Here is a 21,831-nt window from a genome sequence, read left to right as displayed (position 1 = left end):
GGGCTTTCAGTCCAATAGTCTATAATGATTTTTTTTTCTATTATTGAATGTGTTAATTATAATATGCAATATATATATATATATATATATATATATATATATATATATATATATATATATATATATAATTTTAAAACACATTTTTCTGACCAGAACAAAATGAATTATTTAATAATTATATGATACGTCCTCTTCATCAGACATTGAGAAAAGACAGATGACAGCAAATCTTATATCTTCCTCAGCCGTTAGTTAGCATTTTCATTTGTGATATTTAATATCTTATTTAATATATATATATATATATATATATATATATATATATATATATAGGGAGAGGTGAATGTTTAACTCTGTGTTTGTTTAAAGTAGAAAAAAAATTAAGTTTCACCTCTTAACAGCCCCAACAATGGAGGTTGAGTGAACTAGTTTTCCTCGTTTTAATTTCTGTCTGAAGGCAACAGCACGTTAGCTGTTAAATCCAAAGGTGGAAGTAATAGGAGTTCCTGTGTTTGAATATACTGTAGTTCAAAATGGGCAAATTCTGTTAGTGATCAATGAGTCGTTATGTTATATCTTAAAAACAAATTTCTAATAATTGAAGTTAGAATACGTGTAATTTATTATATTCTAGTAATACGAATGAATGTTCGATATATGAGTGTAAGATGTTACAGTTATTTTGTACTACGATTAAAGTTAGAAAGCCAGTATCCATTTGATCGTGTTAGTACTTGTTTTGTGTGAAGTTTTCCTGACCAAATATTACAAATAGCAAGGAGAAATGTTATATTGTAAAAATTGCTGACTTAATTACTGTCTTACTTACTAATGTCAATCTTATTTTGGTAATTAAGAATTGTTCATATCAAAATTCTTACAGTTGGTATATTTTTTTAGTAAGCTTATGTCATGAGACAACTTGCTGAAAAATATATGTTAGTTAAAGCAGTATCTTTTGGAACGAATTCTTTACTGTTAATCATTAAATGTATTACTTTATTACTTTTGTTATAAAGATAATGATTAGAACTTGGATTATTATTTTCCCGAAAATTTATAATTTTAGGTATATTAATGCATAGTTTCTGCGTTCGTTCTAAGTATCTTTCTGATCGTTCTTTAGAACCCAGGATTACTATATATTTATTTAACATAGTACTTGCTTTAAATATTAATTTCGGAACCTGCTACATGTTACATTGTGTGAATGTGCCCGAAGGGTACATTTGTCCTATTTAACGACGACACCATTCAGACAACTGAGGGGATAATGGGTGGAGATCACGTTACACCATTGAAGTGAGTGATAGGGATGGCCACAAAGTTCCGGACCCGGCGGAACCGGTTCCGCAAGGAACCGGTTCTCGCAGATCCGGTTTTCAGAACCGGTTCTGAAACCGGTTCCGGACCTGGATCCGAAAACCCGGTTCCAGAACCGGATCTTAGGAACCTGTTCCAGACCTGGATCCGAAAACCCGGTTTCAGAACGGGATCTTAGGAACCGGTTCCAGACCTGGATCCGAAAACCCGGTTCCAGAACCGGATCTTAGGAACCGGTTCCAGACCTGGATCCGAAAACCCGGTTCCAGAACCGGATCTTAGGAACCGGTTCCAGACCTGGATCCGAAAGACCCCAAAGACTCCTAAAGGTGGCACAAAGTTCACCTTTAAAAAAATGCAAAGAGGAACATGCGCTTGTGCCTTCCCCGCCCAGACCCGCTTGTACCCCCAGAAAAAATTTTGGTCCACCAGTGGGTGTTTAGCCAAATGAGTTGGCCAGTTTGCCTGTTTAGTCAATGAGTTTGCCAGTTACCCAGCTTATTTAGCCAAATGAGACAAACTGCCGCCGCCTGGGCGCCTGCCTCTCGCTTCCACCATTTCATCTATCATACTGTTAGCGTGTCAGCAGCTCGGGTTTAGCGTACGGATGGTAATAGTTTCGGTGCCAGCAGAACCGGTTCTACGAGGAACCGGTTCTTGGAGATCCGGTTCCAGACCTGGATCCGAAGAACCGGTTCTAGACCTGGATCCGAAAAACCGGTTCCAGGCCTGGATCAGAAAAACCGGTTCCGGAACCGGATCTTCTAGAACCGGATCCGTTCATACCCGAAAACCGGTTCCACCAAGAACCAGTTCTGGCCATCCCTAGTGAGTAATACTGTTACTGTCACTGCGGTAGCAGGCGCTTTTATGTAGAAGTTGCAAAATCAATATTTTTAACGCTGCATGGAATATACTATCACCATAATCGGCTGGATTATCAACTCAAGACAATTAGGGAATAGCTATAAATTAAATAGAAGCTGCTATTTCTCATGAGTCAAATTGAAACACAAATTTAATTTGTTTCTATTCGTAAAACTGTGCGTGTAAAAGAATAAGTTATTCCATTGTAAAAACGGACCAATAAAATGTTAACTTCGAAAATCGATAAATTGGGACAATATACGCCTCGACGAGTGTTCGATCGGTACGCGGAACAAATAAGTCAGAAATCCGGACGGTTGGCAGCCCTGGTGCAGTGACTCAAATTCTACTTTAAACTGTAGCTCTCATCCTATGTAGCGTCTATCCTAACAAAGGCGATGCAAATGTCTCTTGTGCTAGTGTAAGGAGAGCTATCGTAGCACCCATGTAAGCGTGTGAGCATTAAATAATATAATTGAAAAAAAAAAAGTTATTCAAGAAGTTGAAAACAATTGATGTTACCAACATGGATCTGTGACGTAATATGGCACTTTTTTCCTTTAATGTTTTCTTTTACGGGTATATAATTTCTTATGATTATTGGGGCACCGTGGTTAGGTGGTAGATTCCCCACCTCTTAGTGAGGGTTCCTGGTTCCATTTCCAGCCATGCAAGTTTGTAGTGGATAACATCAGCTCAGCGAATTCTCTTGAGATTGTACCTTTTCGTCCCATATTTCAGTAGTTAATTGATTGAAAATCGTTCATATTTTATATATATCTTAACAACCCCCTCGCGTCGTGTCTATAGTTTTTGGGTATGAATGTGTTGTGACGCGGAGAAGTTGCTCCTACCCATTATCTGAAATGAGTAGGTTTTAATAAATCTAGTTATTAGCGAGAGGATCATTCAGTAAATTAAAGAAACACTCCACTTCATCTGAAATTTCATGTATTCAGATCAATTAAAGAGCGTAACGTGTAATTGTGTTGCACCAGCGGATACGACTTAATAGACTCAGATCACAGTACTCAAGCATCTGGAGATTTGACCACAAGTGACACTTATAGTTGAGGTACACATACCTTAAGATGTTCTGGCTACTTAGTGCGACGAATGTTCCACTCCTGGACTACGTTGGCAAATCTTGGGACAATCGAAGGTCCTTAGTCCTAGGTGACGACCGTGGAATATATTGCTCTTACATTGATCGAATATGTAAACTCCTGAAGCTCGTTCTAAAAGCTCGGCTTTATAACAAACAGCCGACTAGAAGCCAACCATCGTAAGATGGTAGTTCGTAATATTCGTAACCGTCGAATCTTAATACTGCAAATTCTCGTATCAAACTCTGATCTCGAACTCTCTCCTTCTGATCTCCCTCTTCTTCTTCTGATCCTTGATCCAATCTAGATCTGGTTTTTATTCTCCTCTCCAGACGATGGAATTCGTTGTTTCATGTCTCGACGTTGGTTACCTCAACTATTTGTCAAACTTTCGTTGCAGACCTTGTTACATCGTGACCGAATTCCCAGACTGTCAATCTCTGCGAATCTGAATATTATGCCATATCCAAATTGTGTTTGTGCTAACAAAGTATTTTTCATTACATCTTTCTGAAATTCAGGCTTGCATTAACTTTTCTCAATTTCTATTTACACCATACTGCGAGCTAGCGTCTCGACAGTATTTCATGAACATCAAAACACAACCATGCATAACTGATTACATAAACAAACAATAACAAACAATAACAATAACAGTAACACGTGCCATTCTAATATATCACAATTTCACATCTTTGTAGTTTCTTAAATCAGACTTGACTTTATTTAAATTATAATTATTCCAATCACCAATAAATAAGCTATAATCATTTAATATGATTTTCCATGTATCTACAATATAATATATATATATATATATAAGCCTGAAGTTTATAAGCAAGAGTTCTATAGATAGAACTTTCCTTTTGTTTTCCTTACGACTGTTTTCCAAATGTCAGTTATATACCTGTAACGTGTAGATCTCCACTCTTCTTTATATACTGTGCGTGTTCCAGTAACAAGGGGCGGAGAAAACGCATTTTCTTCCATCCAAACTTGTGTGAATCAGTGAATAATGTAGGATATTTGCATTTATTTTTAATAATTTTGGAAAGCTGTATAGACAAGAATGTATTATCAAAATCTGATTTTTTACAGAAACGGTTCATCTCTTTAAAGCAAATTTGATCTTGAATGCATATATAAAAATGTCATTAACGAGAAAATATGTTTTCTAATACTAGGTAATTTTCTATTAAGATACGTCTAAATAAATTTCATGTATAAAATTTAATTCACATTCACTTTATTATTATATTACAGGCTCGAAGGTTCCATGTGACATTTAACGAAAGGAAGAAAGTGATTTTGTCGCCGAACAAAACACAGGACATCATACTAAGCACGAAGAAGCGATTCAACATACCCGCAGATGTGTCTCTGTTTCTTCAAGTTTGGAATGATGAATTTCAAGACTGGGTTGATGTTGATGATGAAATCATACCTGATAATTCACGAAAATTGAAAGCTGTAGTGTTTGATAGGTAAGTGGGTTTTCATTCATGCTTTTGCAAAATTGATAAATTCGGTTTATTGATTGAACAATAGTTAATATTTGTCATGTTACGTGTGTGGTTTGTGTTGAAAATTTGAATTATTTCTCGGAAGTGAATGTACTCGTTAAGATAAACCGGTTCCACGGGAATGTAAATTGGCTTTATTCACGAAATATGAGGCTTTTAAATATATGAATGTCCAGGGTTAATGGGCACAATGGGAAAGTGAGACACGAAATATAACGGGTAAAGGATGCTGATCTGCGGAATCCACCGTATGATGAATTATCTAGGAACACTATCGAAGCTCAAATGACAAAAGACAGTAAATAATATTTTAAGGAACCTACCTCGTGCGTTGCATATTCTGTCGATTATACATCAGTTCCATTAACATCGTCAGACGCGTTCAGTATGGAATGTGATCACTCCGAACAGCTACACAGGATGTAAAGAGTGTTTTCATAATGTGGATGAGGCTAATATATTGCTTGGAGCATTCGTTGGAGGTCAATCGGACTCCAGAGTGGTGGATTTTTGGTTGCTATCTGACGTCCAAGGGCACTCAAAGACGTTCAATCATATGTCCGGGAAGTATGGTGGCCACTTGTAATGTATTTGTGTTGTATGTTATTAAACTAACAATACAGATACATCGGGGAGAGGGATACGCAATATTAATGTTATAAAGGTTTCCCAGACCAAGTACGAGTCAAGTTTGTCTACTAAAAATTGCACCTGTTAATTTATTATTATTATTATTATTATTATTATTATTATTATTATTCGAAATTAAATGATCCAAGGTTTTAATACCATTTTCGTTTAAAGGATAATTTCAAAAATTACTGCGTGAATATATGTATATTCTTACAATAAGCGTTTCAACAAAATTAACGATTCAAAAATAATCCAACTATAACCTTAAATATTCGAAGTTTTTTCAATAGAAAACATCATTCCTCAGTTATTACTATTGTTATATATCCTTAACAGATTATTATATTAAACTTCCGCTGGGTAATTAGAACGGGTTACGAACCAAAAATGCCCCGTGATATAGTCCGCAGGAAAAAAAAAAGAAAAGAAAGAAAAAGAAGAAACTGCAACATGAGCATGCAAGTTTATTGTGAAACGACGACGTCTTTTGCTCCAAAATAAGCGTGCAGGGGAGGACGCCGAGGTTTATCCTGGCGTGATTCGTGCCACTTAGACGTTATGTTGATCCCTGGGCTGTTAGGCGTAGTTTTACAATAAACTTACATTCTCATGTTGCAGGTGTTTTGCTGCGGACTGTACAACAGAAAAGTTCACGTAAAACTATGACAAATGTAATAAAAGTATGTATGAATTTATTAATACAAAAAGACAAGTTAAAGCATTAAATAATATAGTTGGATAATTCTGTACTTACGTTTCCTGTTGGATCACAATAGGGCATATGGTTGAACTAATCCGTTTAATACCTGCACAAAGTTACAAGTACAACCAATATCATTGTTAATACCATCGCTTAAATATTTTCAGTCGAGAGGCCCATCCATATAGAATAATGTAATATTGTATCGACACAAAATAGTAGCACAAATCAACCATCAATTTTGCTTAGTGCTGATTACGACGAAATATTTCTCCCGTTCGACAAGTAGATTTCATGACTTTTAAACTGGTCATAGATGATCGCCAGAAACCATGAAAATCGCAACCAGAAGGCAATACTATATTAGATTACGTAGATACAGACATACTATAAGTACACCAAGTAGCAAAATTTATTAGTAAATCGTTATATATTTACCAAAATAATATTAAAGAAGAAAGATAAAACGTAATAAAATGAATTACTTACGCGTAGGTAAGAAACATAAAGATGAAACATTGCACACTGCAAACTCATGATACTCTTATGTGTTCCTCAGCAACCTATTTTTGGGCACTATTGCCCATTTAACAAAGCCTGGAGCCATATGCAGCACGGAAGAGTTGAATGTGTGATGGTAGGATAACTGATGTTCATGCTGCTAATCTTATGCACCCCCAGACCATATTCTGGCATCGCCACAATGATCTCGATCTACCACAATGGCAGAATCATAACTTATCCCTGCTCGCTCACCCCCTTCTCCCCAGTTGTACAAATCTCAAGACACTCTCTAGACTGAACCGGATTCATCAGTGAAGAGTACTCAATCCCGAAGTTGTTGCATCTACTCAGAGTATGCTGAACAAAGTGATAAGCGGTCCAGGCGACATCTTTGTGTGAGGGAACCCTCTAGTGGGTGATCTTGCACAAAGATACATTTCTTGTGGTGTACCCAGGCCCGTATTTAGGTAAGTTCTATTCTGTGCCCGAGCACAGGGCGGTAGAATTTAGGGGCTGTAAAATTTTGAATTTTTTTTAAGATTCACAATAAAGTAATATTTAAAACTAGCAACCCTCAGAGTCCCGCGAGAGAGCGAGAAAATGTGTTTAATTCGCTCTAATTACAGTAGTTACTAATTAGCTAACTTATTATTTTTAAAAAGTTATCCTCTCCCACCCCCACTCCAAGGGGTGAGGATGAAATTGAATATCATGCAAGCCGATACCGTTAAACTCACCGACCACGAAAACTATGGATTCAACTTTAATATCTATTGTTTTCGATTACTTTCAAACTCCCTTCCCCCACTAGACTGGATTAAAATGGTCACTATTCATTTCAGCAACCCCAAAACTATGAATTCAACTCTAATGTTGGTCGTTTTCGGGAAGGGGCGGTAAATTACATAGAGCACAAGGGTACACAACATATAAATACGGGCCTGGGTGTACCAACCTGTCGCAATAGGCGGTACACAATTTGTTGCGGGATATGAGTCCCATATGTTGCTGCAGTGTCTCGAGCTAATAATGATGTGATGGTTGGACGTTGGACATTGAATGTCAGATAGTGGTTCGCGCTGCGCTGAGTTATGTTACCTGAGCGACCTTCAACATATTGCTTTGGAATGTTTTCGTCCCTCTGAAATCTTCTCCATAGTCGCAAACTCCAACCCACGTTTTACTTTGCAAGCATAGTTCGTACCATTTATAAGTAAATAGAGAATAATAAGGAATAATTAATTATCCCTTTCGTATCCCACCCAAGCCTTCGGTGCAAGCGGTTCTCGGTTCGATGACCGGTGGGTTCACTCGGTCGAAAAAGTGTAACACACTTTTTCAGGCCAGCCATCCTGAATGAGGTTTCCTGGGTTTTCCTCATTCACACCAGGCAAATGCTGGTGTGATACCTAACTTACAGGTCCCAGGCCGCTTCCTTCCTTTCCCAATCCTTTTTTCCTTCCCTTTCCCCGGATTGTGAGCTCGCCGAGGGACGTCATCCCTCACATCGTGACGGTCTAAATGGCCTTAGATGCCGAAAGCTCAGAAATATAAATCCTATCCCACACAACCTGTATGAAATGTTAAAGATTAATGTTGTGTTTTATTATTAAGTTTGATATCATTGGACATGAAAATACTTAGGTCATCTAAGCCACTTGAGAGAAGAAGGTTGCTAAATTCTGTATGGAGTGTAAATTTTATAATTTTATACAAGTTAAGTATGTTTTGGTCTCCATTGTATTACATTCTATATGCATAACAATCATGCATTTCAGAATTGTTAGAAAATATCCTGTAAAGTGGGTTGAAGAACAGTGTAATTCAGTGTCCTCAACTTCTAGGGTAACATCTGAGGAGATGAGTAATACACCAGACAATAGACATGAGATTGATATACGAGGAATCAAGACTGAAGATAATGATGGCTATAACTCAGATAGGGATGAAGGCAGTATTCACACGTATGTAAATTTATATACTCTTTTTGCTTCTTAATTGAGTTATAAGTTCTTAATTATAATTTTGGAATCGATTTTAGTGTGAGTCCTATGAAATAGTATCAATAACATCACATTATAAACAGCTAATTGAAAAGGCCCAGGATAATTTTTTTCCTCCAAAACGGAAAATGTTAATATAGGTCCAAATTTGTAAACTGAGTTAGATGACTTATGTTTAGGATACTTGCGGGATATGGTTGCCAGCTTCAAACCCATCGCACCAAACCAAAATCATATTTTGAAAATAAGTGGGTCTTATACTGGAGTACTGGACTAAAATTTCCCCGTAGATATATATCACTTTAAATAGATTCTTATACTTGTAACGGTTGAACGTGTTGAGATATTTTCACGTGTGTCAAGTAGGTTCTAGAGGATATGATCAGTATATTGTTCTTGCGCCGGCGCACACAATGGATATGTTCGATCCATTTTGGATATACCCTTATGAACATTTGCGAGGATAGGTTGATACAAGCCTCAATGATACAATGGCGAAGGTGACTTGAATCGCAGAGGTGACGAGCCGTTTCAACTCACTTCACATAAATAGTACAGAAAAATCTGATGGTATGAGCTTGGTAGCTATTCAACAGAAACACGTCGCAAAACCCATCTATCGAGGAGTTACACATATTTCAATTGACTCCGTAGTATATTCATGTTGCAAATAACTATAGAAGTTGCTGCCTTCTGCGAAACAAACGATGCAAACAATTTATTCGAAAGCAGTATGCAGAATATTTATTCATTTATTTATTTACTAATTGGACACCTATTACAGATATAAATATTCCTATTTACAATAGGCTTACATAATTACAAGCTTTATAAATATTGACACACACAACAAAAAGAAAAAAAATTAAACATGCAATAACAGCACTTACATGAGAAAACACAAGTAAGTGAGCATTGTATTAATTCATCCAATAAGATATGCAAATATACAAATACAACCTGGTAAAGACAATAAAGCCAGCCCTTCACGACAAACATGAAAGAAAAACAAATAGAACATAACAAGAATATAAATATCCAAAATATAAATGTTTAAATAAGATTTCTATCAAAAAGCACAAATGTTTTCACGTAATAGAAATACTGTTTTAATTTCAAAACACCATAATCAATGTCAATCGAATTTAAAATATCTTATAATCAAAAATTATATTTAAGAGTTTTTACATAGACTCAATAAAGCATAGCAAAATCTAAGTCGACATTTTCCTGTATCATTTTGCTGTACAATCGACAAACTCTCGTAATAGGCGAGTTTAAATGTGCCATAGTTTGAGATCTGTTGCAGATAAAAGGTAATCGATTTCTTAATATTTTTGGTTTTATATTAAAATTCAATAACTTTAGACACTGAACTGTCAACAAATCCGTTCAATAATTTGTAAATTAAAACTAGCTGAGAGTGTTCGTGTCTAATTGTCAATGAACTACAACCAAAAGTACTCAGAAGAGTTTTGTACGATACCTTTGCTTCATAAGAATTAATATTATAAACCTTATAATACAGATATCTCAAAAATTTATTTTGGGTACGCTCAACTTTGTTAATATAATTTTTGTAATAAGGAGCCTAGACTATAGAAGCATAATCTAGTCTACTTCTAACAGAGGTACTAAATATAGTTATTAAAGCGTGAACATTGTGGAAATCTCTGGAGTTCCTTATTACAAATCCTAAAAACTTAAAAACTTAAAAGCCTCATTACATACTTTCTTAACATGTACATTAAAAGACACCCTATTATTGATGATAATTCCCAAATCATTTACCTCTTTGTATCTTTTGATATTTAAGTTATTAATCTTATAATCAAACCAAGTGGGATTATTTTTCCTTGAAAATGTTATTGGAGTACATTTATTGATATTGAAAGGCAGTTTATTTCAAGACTTCAGTTATAACAACTATTTAAATAAGCTTGAAGCTTCCAAATATTATTAGGTTCTCTTATTTGTCTATACAGTTTCATATCATCGGCGTACAATAAGTAATTTGAATTTTTGAAAACAGGCGGCAAATCATTGATAAATAATACAAAATATAAAGGTCCTAAGTTAGATCCTTGTGGCACACCTGAGTAAACATCAAATAAAGTAATCTTGGATTATTGAACGCCACATATTGTTTTCTATCTTTTAGGTAAGGTTAAATCAATAGAAGCAGTTGTTCTGAAAATCCGATACTAGACAATTTCATAATTAATATATCGTGATCCAATTTGTCGAAAACTTTTGAAAAATCTGTATAAATTGTATCTACTGAATGATGATTATTGAGGAAATCTGAACGAAAGTAACAAGATTTGTAACTGTTGATTTCTTGGGATAAAAACCATGTTGATAAATTGATATATACGGTTTAACATGATTAAAAGTTTTATTATGAAGGATGTGTTCAGAAACTTTAGCTATTGTAAAATTAATGAGATTGGTCTATAATTTTCTATTGCTGTAAGATTTCCCTTCTTTAATATAGGACGAACTTTGCTAATTTTCCAAACATCAGAATAGAGAGAAGTTTTTAATATGAGATTATAGATATGACATAGAAGTATCTTCAAAACCTCCCCACATCCCTTAACAATGTTCTAAGGAATTAAGTCAGGACCAGAGGATTTAGACGATTTTAACTTTTTAAAGGCATTCATATAATCTTGTTCAGTAATGGAATTGATCATTAGACAGTTAGGAACATTTAAAATGGGAGAATAATACCCATTATAATTTGGACGGCATGAAGAGTAAACGCTTTTGAAATATTGAGCAAAATTATTGGTAATGGTAGAATCAAAAGTAAGTATTTAATTGTTATATATCATATAACTGACTTCTAAATTATTATGTTTTTTGCTCTTAAAGTAATTCCAAAAGCATTTAGAGTTTCTCCTTAATAGTCGAGTAAAAATAAGTCAAATTTTGACCGAACCGCAAGCAAATTGCAACAGAAAGTCTGACTGTTGTTTTGTTTTTATTGAAAAAAGTCTGATAGAAACGATTGTACAAAGTTAACCAATGCCACTGTTGTCATAAGGCCGCCATATTGGAAAATGGGCGCCATAGTGGAATTTAGCAGTTTTCTGAAAGTTTGTGCACTTGGTTTAGCAACACATGATCTGTGAAGGTGTTCTTCTTCATAGCTGTTGTTAAGATAATCAAATTGTGTGTACTGTATATAATTTATACAATTGGAGCCAATTGTAGGGTAACTGAGACCTATGTAGGGTAATAATAGGCCGAAAAACACACCATTGTTACATTACCTTATGAGCTAAGGTTCCTAGAATGAATTTTGTAACTAAAATGGAAAACTGTTTTTAAATGTAATATTCAAAAATTATTAATAGCTTCTGAATTTGAAATTCGGCAATATTACTTAATGTTTGGTCGTGTAATCTGTGTCAGGCTTTTGTCGCGATTTGTTTATGGAGGTAACATGCCATTGAATATTTCGTCAAAAGTAAATTTTAGAAGTGTTTATTTCAGGTGTAAAATTGAAATTGTTTCTTATTTACCAGTGTAATATATATTTTTTACATTCCTTATGGATTTCCTTCCAGACATAAATGAAATTGGAATCAATGACTTCTGTTCAGAATGGATATGAAATTTACAAACCTGTTTAAAAAATATTCAATTCCATGAAAATAAAACCTAAGCCTAGATCGCATCATCATTGGCACTCAAATCTTCGTTTTCAGCATATAAATACACATTTAGCATTCATAAAACTTGGCTACACAATAGAATATAATAACAGTGATAATCAGAATTCACAGAAAGAACAATGAGATGAAGATAAACTTTTTCAGTTACAGTACAATTGTAAAGAAAATAATAGTACAGGATACATAAATGAAATATTGAAAGTAAAATTGTCTATTAATTCGAATTGAACAATTTTAGTGCACTATATTAGCACTATTTCACTTTCAGAGTGCAGTTTCAATAGAAAAATCAGTTCTCAGAATCATTATAGCCTACTACTATATGGGAATAGTCAGAGTTAAAACAACTGTCACCAAGAAAATTCGTGCAAACTGTAGTGCAATACAGTCCCTGATTTTTGCATCTACACTGCAGAGTTGCACGTTGAGTAGTTGAACAGCTGCATTTAATAAGTCGAAGAAGGGAAAAAGGCGCTGGAAGTTGAGATGTTTTTATTGGAACCAGCAATTTCTCTTATTTGCCATCTTCAGTGCAGTGGGTTTAGGTTATTACCTAACCAAGACTGGACCTGATGATACATTCTTTTATAATGAAAGACACATCCACGATGAATTGGTGGTAAAGACTCTGGTTTCACTTGAGTTTATGAACTGCTTAATTACGATCATTAGTTTGTAACTTTCTTTGTCGCCCTTACGATAAGGAAACCGTAATTCTTAATTTATTTTATTATCGTATTTGTAGTTTGCCACACTGATATATTTGTAACAAAATTCAGGTTTCTTCCAACGCGTTTCTAATTCTCAACCTCCCCAACGACTCTTTTTTGGGTTGCCTACTAATGCAGGAAAGGGAGAATTTCAGGTGATAATGCAGTTTTGAAGTTGTCCATATCAACCCCCTGAATGATTAAAGGTATTTTTGGTTCTTTTGGCGTAAGTTGTATTATCATCATTTATTTATTTATCGTACCTTGAAATTTTAATCTGCAGTTATATGCAAATTGGCTTATTTTCGGGACAATATATGAAAAAGAGAATAGTGTAAATAATTATTTCTGTCTTTCTTTAATATATTATTTCTGTATTTTTTTCGCATGACAGAACCAATACGTATGCCGGTTTGATGCCAGAACGAAGGCACATGTCCAGGGAATAGGTATTCGACTAATCATATTGAGAGCACATATTCGATGGGTGAAATTTCTCTGGCACGTGATTAGAGATCAGCGTACCATAAGCTTACGTCTGTGTTAGTTTGAATGGCAACGCAATACGACTGCTCGGCGCCTTTAATAGCGAGCTAGTATTTAGTGTTAAAATCTAACCAATCATTATGGTTCAGTCCCATTTCACCTATGCCCATATCGAATAGCTTATCAGCCATTAATTTCTCCAAGCTAAGAATTTCCGTAATTTAGGTAAGATAGAAATTCCCAACTTCCCTAATCTCATCCGCTAAAATGATAATTAGGAAACTCTTACTTTCATTCTTAACTCCTCAAGGTGTAAGAATGTTTGTTTGGAAACCTCCAGAGAAAATACGCTTACGTCATATTGCATCAAAATAGAATAATTTTGGTGAAAGTTGGGAAAAGATATTTTTGTCGTATTATTTAAATAAGGAACTTCGAAATTTGGAAAACTTACGCCCTTATAGATGCTTATCTTTAAAAGATTTCAACCACAACAAATGAGCTTCTAACAGTTTAAGTTGGTATTATGCAGGTAAAAACCTTTATATATGTGCCCGACTAAATAACTAGCTCAATCTATGGTCTATGGAACCCGGAGGTTCAGTGCCGCATTCACAAAAGCTTTTCACTGACTTCTGTTCTTAGTCAACCCTATTGTTTCTACTATGTATTCCTATTTCTGCGAGATGCATCTTAATATTGTCCTCCCATCTCCGCCTAGGTTTCCCTAATGGTCGTTTTACAATTGGACTTCCAGTTAAAACTTTTAAAGTGTTCCCACTCTCTTCTATTCCAACTACATGACCTGTCCACCTGAACCTTGTAGCCTTGATGACCTTAACAATGTTTAGTAGACGGCATAGATTATGCAGCTCCGTGTTTTAGAGTTTCTGTCATTCTCCATTCCAGTTCCTCTAAGGTCTGAATATTTGTCTCAGTGTATTATTATCAAATGCTTTCAGTCTACGGTCTTCCTTCAGAGTAAGGGACTATATTCATAACCATACAGGAAAAAGTCATAATTATCCTGTCCAACTATAATTAGTTAATGCAACTGTAAAATACCTTGATCTGAACTATGTTTCTTCTAACTATATCAATGTTAGAGTGTTTGTGTGTTGTGAATATAATAAGTTTACTTATTAAAAAAAAAAAAAAAAGATAATGCTATCACAGACGCTAACTCCCCAAAGGATATGGCTTCTCATTAGGATTATACAAGTGGGTTTTATAAGATTACTCACAAGTATCCCTCTGTTACTTTACACGATAACTCTTAAAGGAAGTGCATTTTTTTTTTATTTTATTTAATTTACTTTTTGCCATATATAGCCAGAGCAAATATTCCGGCTGAGTTTGCAAATGTAGTCAATCTCACCATCTTAGTTAACAGTGACTTAACGGTGGGAATTATATCTTATTTTCTACTATTGAAACGAAATTGTATACTTGCAAAATGCCAGAAGTTACACATCGCGTAGTTTGATAGCAGCAAACCGTTCTCCAGTGTATATCTACAGGATAAAATTATAACTATTAGGCCTCTACTGCTTTCGAGAGTGAGTTTGGCCTATTTGCTTAGGTCTAGGTGTAATATTGCATATCCGGGAACGAAAGATCAACGAATGATTATGATTGCGCTTAATAATTTTATAATTTCAATCTTGATGGTTAATAATGTAATACAGAAATACTTCTTTAATACATAAAATTCTCTCGTAACAATTTTAGTCGAGATATGATTAGGCAAGATGGGAATGCTCTTCTCCCCTGAAATGGCAGATTTTCTTGTTTTGGAGAAAAATGGCTGATAAGTCGCTAGTCGACATGGGAGAACACCATTATTACCAGTGTTTTCTGAATGAAAAGAAGGTGTCGGTACTTATATTAAATATATTATTAGAACAAATCGTCTGGCATACCTCTGTCTTCTATAACTTGCTTCTTGCTTTTATTATCAACCGCAGAATGTAGAAATCGAAGCTGTCATGAAACCTTAGAGGTTAAACTGTGTTTTTATTATTTCGATTAACATCAGTGCAGAAATTTTCCGTACATACAGAAGTTACCTATATGAACGTAGTATAAGGTTAATCTGAGAAAACTCCCTTTCAAATTCGCTAAAGCTAATACTCATTTGACCAATGTGTGATTTAGCTGGAATAGTGTGTTTGGTAATTTATTTTGCTAACTACGAACATTATTTGAGTGGAATTATTTCGAAGGCAAGCGTCAAACTCTAAACAAGTGGCCAAATATGCGGGTGTTCTAAAGTATTGCTTCTACTTCCTCTTAAATGCATTGTTAAAATATTCAAATCTATTTAAATTCAAATACAGTTTTGCAAATACAAAATTAAAAAACAATGGTTAAAAAATTACATTTTTAAAACTTAAGAGAAAAATCTGGTATTATATATTATCATGTGTATCATCAGAAACTGATTTTGACTGTAGTGCATTTTGTAGCGCCTATACTGAATATATGCTTTTTTTTATTTTCAGGTGTCAAATTTCGAAGTGGCCTGTACAATTTCAAATTCCTGGATTTCGACCAGACATCGAAACATATTTGAACCATGGTGCTCCAAGGGAAAATGGCCACATAATTCCTAAATATAAAAAGTACATTGTCAATAAGTTATTCGACGCAATGTTGAAATACACTGTGTAAGTACTTTGTTCTTTAAGTATAACCAGATCTTTTTCTTTAGTAAGTTTCCTTGTCGTAATATGTAGTTTAATAAAAACTCAATTTTTATAGGAAATAGAACATGACTCGACGTGTTCTAATGACTATGTGTATCAAATATGAACTCAAAAGGATAAATGAGTAGTAGTATTTTACATACTTAAATCATTAACACACAAAATTACTTCTAAAATTTAACACAGTGTGTGAACAAACGCACCCCTATAGCAAACTGTTTTTTTTTATGTCCCATGGGTACTAGTTTATCACGCCGGACTTTAAGGTTAAGAATTAAGTATATTTCAATTACAACCGATTTTAATGTGGTGACTAAGTGTATCTGGTAGGTAGGGGGAAATTGCATCATGGGGCAAGCAGGTCGATCCAAAATCACCCAAACATAGAGATACGAGAATTGAAGTTATAGCATTACTGCTGTGTGCAACATGCTATCACATCTCTGAATAAACTGTCACTGCCTATATCCGCTGTTTGTTTGGCATCAGAATACTTCCAGATTGTTTTAAAAGGTGTGCTTTTACGACCTACAAAAAGCAGCAAATTGTTAATTAATATGTTTCTGACTTATTGTTACCTCATGTAAATACCTTATTACATATATAAAAAATTAAAATTATATAAAAAGCAGCAATTAAAAGTGGAAATCTTGGAATCCGTCGCGCGACAGATATGGCTATTCCGTCTTTTCTTGCGTCTTTCTATGGTGCAAGTCAATTAATTAGCTCTCTTCTTCAATGGGATAACGACGAAATCACCAATCCAGATGTCCTGGACTGCATAGCTAAATGGACAAATTTAGTTGGATTAGATCCTCCGGCTCTCGAAAATCGTAACAACCAGTCGACCTGGGACGAGCCCATCGTTAATTGCCATGTAGCTTCTTTATTGCAGGCTACAAATAACATTGAAGATAAGGCCAGGCTTCTCGCGGTCATGTCCTCTGAAAACGGTGCATGGCTTCAAGCTCTAGCATCACCTTCTCTGGGCCTACATCTATCCAATGAGAGCTTCCGAGTATCAGTTGCTCTACGGTTGGGAGCAGATATGTGAACCACACCGCTGCCCCAATTGCAACACATTAGTAGATAAAAAAGGATTACACGGTTTGTCGTGCAAAAGCAGCACCGGCAGACATCCACATCACTCAAGTGTGAATGATATAATATTAAGAGCTTTAATATCTGCGGGGCTCCCAGCAGTGAGGGAACCGAATGGATATAGCCGTTCAGACGGAAAAAGACCTGATGGTATGACATTAGTACCTTGGAAGAAAGGTAAGGCATTGATTTGGCATTCCACATGTTAAAATACTTATGCCCCTCCAACCTTCAATATTCCTCAGTACAAGCTGGACTCTTAACTGCTCGAAGAGCAAAAGAAAAAAAAAGGAATAAATATAGTAATCTACTCGAAAACTATTGCTTTGTTGCAATAGCAATTGAGTCTAGCGGTTCTTGGGAAGAAGGCGGCCTCAAATTTATAAATTAAACCAGCCACTGTCTATCAATTAAATCACGAGATACTCGAGCAAAATCTTTCCTGATTCAACGTATTAGCATAGCCATTCAACGTAGGAACGTGTCGGCTATTATGGAAACGTTGCCTACCGGCAAAGAGGTAGAAGAGGTCTTTCTTCTGTGATTGCAGAGCAGGGAGGATTTGAGTAAAAACAAATCATTGGTGCAACAATTTATATAACAACCAAGCAAGGAGTAGGGAGAGACAGCTCACAGTCCATAAGTTAATATAACAAATTACGGCAGAATGCTGTACCGTACGTCAAGACAGTGACATAACATGACCTGTTGGAGCCATTGAAAGCAGAAGGTTTAGTATTACCTGCCAAACAGTATGGGAACAACGGTGTGTATGCGAGCTGTGGTTTCTTGGAAAATATCTCCGATCACCCTGAACGGGTAGCAATTTGAGGAATCATGTATGCTAGGAAGCTTTCTGAGGCCAGCAAAGCGAAACAAGAGGCACGTAGAACTGGTGAATAAGAAAGTAAAGAGACAGAGAAGAGTTTAAGCGTTCTTGATGTTAGTAAAATTGTAAATCATAAAAAATACAGTCATTTAAATAAAAGCACTAGAATCAAATATATACATACTTCTACATTGTTATTCCTGGAACAAGAAAAATAATTAAAATTGTATCTAAATAATACATGGAATAAGTATGTCATCTTGTTATATTACATTACATTTATTGAGAGTTGAAATGCTTATAAGCTATACAGATTTATTTTATTGTAATATTTTTACTATTTAATGTTGTATACAATTCATTTCCCAAAACAAACTCTCGCAAGTCTATAATGGACTAGTGAATATTATCAAGTAAATTATTATTTAGTTTACGTAAAAAAATAATAAAATAACCGATTTAATATTATGATTGTATTATCTAAATTAATATAAACATACATATGCTAATTTACGTCTGATAGAGATAACGGTACGTTATTGAAACTGTTACGACTTATTTTAATTTAATAAAGAAGTCAGAAAATTATTAATTATTTAGGTAATAATTCCAGAGCCAAGATGGATGGAGTTACAGCAAATGGAATTTTTCTTTGTAGAATAGACTTTCTTTAAATGAGTTTTTTTATATACTTGAATTTCAATCCTGAAGTTTCATTAAATTATGCATACATCATAAACTGTCCGATGATTTTAGCATTCAGTGCATTAAATACTACACACAAGGGTCATTGATGAAGAGGATTTGGGGGTAATTTGGATCATTGCATTTATAGTAAATCAATTGTATTTATTTCATCATAAATGTCTGAAATCTTAGGTACAGAGATAAAATGTCCCTAGCTTCTCACAATTTACTTCAGTCTATAATGAACAGTTTCCAGTTCCTAATATATAAACATAACAGGTCTATGAATTATTTTGGATCTGACCTCTGACATAATCGAAAATACATTGACCAATGCATATCATTCATGATGTTCCGTAATATTTAGCTGCATCTTTATGAAGCGTAGGAATTAGGAGCAATAGTAGTAAGCGATTGCGTAACAGGATTACAGGTGACTGGTCACTCATTTCACCCACCCACTACCCATTCAATCCATTGGCTATACTAATGCCAAGTTCGTAAGTGAAATAAGAAACAGACCCGATATTTCTATCACTCTAACTTGTCATTCTTCTCCAAACAATCCTATCAGCTCTTCAGGCAATAGTTGAATAAAACCCGAAGCTTGATTCCTACCCTCAAAAGAAGAAGCCGAAACCATGAAAACCCACATCTTCATTTCGTCGGACATCACCCAAAGAGGAAATAAGAAAGAACGAGAGAAAACAAGGAGATAAACCCACATCTGCTATTACAAATGCAGACAATGAAGACTACAGATTTGTAAATCTTGTTATATATCATATTACCATGAGAAAAATTTCGTGGATGGAAATTGACACAATGTCAGGTTACAAACTATATATATATATTACCAGTAATGATATATAAACGTCTTTGGTATAAAAAATATTTGTGGAAGTTGATTATAAAAAACTGTGATTCTAAAATCCCATTATTGATCTAAGTGGGGTAAATGGGATCACTGCATGACTTGTTAAAAATGTATAGCTGGTCTAAGATCTTGAAATAAAAATATTTCATTATAATCTAAATTAGTAGCTGGAGGTTTCCTTCCCGTTATGGATATAAGTTCAATATTAATGAATTTATCTCACTTTAAAATTAACATTCCTTGTAAAAGTAATCCGATTCCCCCTATCTACCATATTTACTATTTATACTTATTACTATTTTATTCTAATAGTTACAAGACACATTGAAACGTTGTACTGGAACAAGTATCCAAGAAAAGCATACAGATAGGGGTAGAAGATTTGATTATATGTCTAAGTAAGTGAAAGGGATCAGAATTTATCTAGTGTGTCTGATAAGTTGAACTGTAATTCTGCAACATTAAGCTTAATTATTGAAATTAATAAGAAAATACTAGAATAACGAATAAAATGGTTTATTATTATTATTATTATTATTATTATTATTATTATTATTATTATTATTATTATTATTATTATTATTATTATTATTATTATTATTATTAAATGACACTATGATTTAGATATGATTTAAATATATTTTTTTATGTAAGTCTCATTATTATGTTCTCGTTGCTAAGGAGATGGATAATTAATGAAAGTGAACGATTATAAATTCATTAATGGACTGAAAATATGGACGGAAACAAAAAAGCCTCAAGAAAACCCACCAATGTGATGTCCATTTCAATCACATATCTGCTAGATAGTTCAGGGACCTCTGCAGTTAGGCAGGCACAAGTATTACATTGAACATATGGAAAGAATTATTTACTTTAAGAGTAATAGAAAAGTGTATTTTCTATAGTAGAATAACTTTATTTCTAAAGCTCAAATATATCTCATCTGCCATAATAATCTTAATTTATGTTCATAAATTATTAATATTTGCACAACTAAATTTTGTTTAATGATAATAATAATAAAGTATATTACAAACGAAGTGCTAAATACTATATATCGATATAATAACAAAGTTGCATTATTATATATCCTTGTTATATAATCAGTTTTTGAGATTAATAACATTTTGGTGTGCCGTATTGAGTAATTATGCTGTGCCATGTATAGGAAAAGTTTGCGAAGCACTCTCCTAAGCAGTGAGTTTTCTAGGCATTTTCTGTGCAAACAAGAAGAGAACAAACTTAATTACTTTTTTAAGCGAAGGCTATGTTGATGTTATTAAATATAATAGTAGAAAAATACATGTTTTCAAAAGAACACATCTCCATAATGGGAATGATTCATCTCGTGTAATGTTTAATGTATACCTGTTTGATGTAGGATACCTACAAGTGTTCAGTATGCGGACGTTGCAAGGGCTCTGGTAGCTAAATATCAATGCTTGCAAGATAAGCCTATTGGTCAGGCAGGACCACAATGGAAGCCATATGTAAGTTTCGTCTTAAAATGATTTCCGTATTTTGTTATATGTTTATTAGAGATTTGTGATTTACAATCAGTGTACAGTTGTACAGTCAGAAACAATATTAAGTATAGGTTGGAAGTATAAGAAATGATAGCTCCCACCTATACTTAATATTGTTTCTGACTACAAATTAACCTGAGAAGTAGTTCACTGAGTCACATAATTAAAAATAAACTTTACAACCATGTATTGTTTATCAGTAAAATTTGGAATAGTACTGAACTTGTAACTGCAAAATGGGTGTTCCGAAAGTAATGCTTTTTTCTTAATAACTTCATTTTTAACCTACAATTTATTGAATATTGGAGATTAGTGATTGTCATACATACTCAAAGTATTGTCCATACTGTCTCTGACTCTACCCAAATCCATCTGTGCAATCGGATGAGCAACTTATTTAAGCAGTTTTTCAAAATGAAGACTTTTGAAAGAAGTCCAGTTTTCAATTTCTTTTCTCTATGTTCTTAATCATTTGAAATCAGCCATACAATATTAAACAATGTGAGTATTGATACAAAAGTCCGTACAATTTGGATTCTGTGATATTGTAACGTTCTTA

General features: G+C 34.3%; 1 protein-coding gene across 7 annotated transcripts in view; it reads left to right on the top strand.

Annotated features, from left to right (window-relative positions):
• LOC145678367 (uncharacterized) overlaps positions 1 to 21,831 on the top strand; it is a 625,560-nt gene that overhangs the window by 572,359 nt on the left and 31,370 nt on the right. For 6 of the 7 annotated variants that reach the window (XM_081748431.1, XM_081748429.1, XM_081748430.1 and 3 more), the window contains 4 exons: positions 4,560 to 4,780; positions 8,435 to 8,620; positions 16,046 to 16,210; positions 21,128 to 21,236. In XM_081748431.1, the coding sequence (XP_081604557.1) occupies positions 4,560 to 4,780; positions 8,435 to 8,620; positions 16,046 to 16,210; positions 21,128 to 21,236 (681 nt within the window). The remainder of the gene's footprint in view (positions 1 to 4,559; positions 4,781 to 8,434; positions 8,621 to 16,045; positions 16,211 to 21,127; positions 21,237 to 21,831) is intronic. The other variant, XM_081748433.1, reaches the window with a different exon arrangement.

Source organism: Thermobia domestica, chromosome 2 (assembly GCF_964235325.1).
Source record: "Thermobia domestica chromosome 2, izTheDome1.hap1.1, whole genome shotgun sequence".
Taxonomy (NCBI): domain Eukaryota; kingdom Metazoa; phylum Arthropoda; class Insecta; order Zygentoma; family Lepismatidae; genus Thermobia; species Thermobia domestica.
The sequence above is the reverse complement of the archived record's forward strand: the minus strand, read 5'-3'. Positions and strand labels throughout refer to the sequence as shown.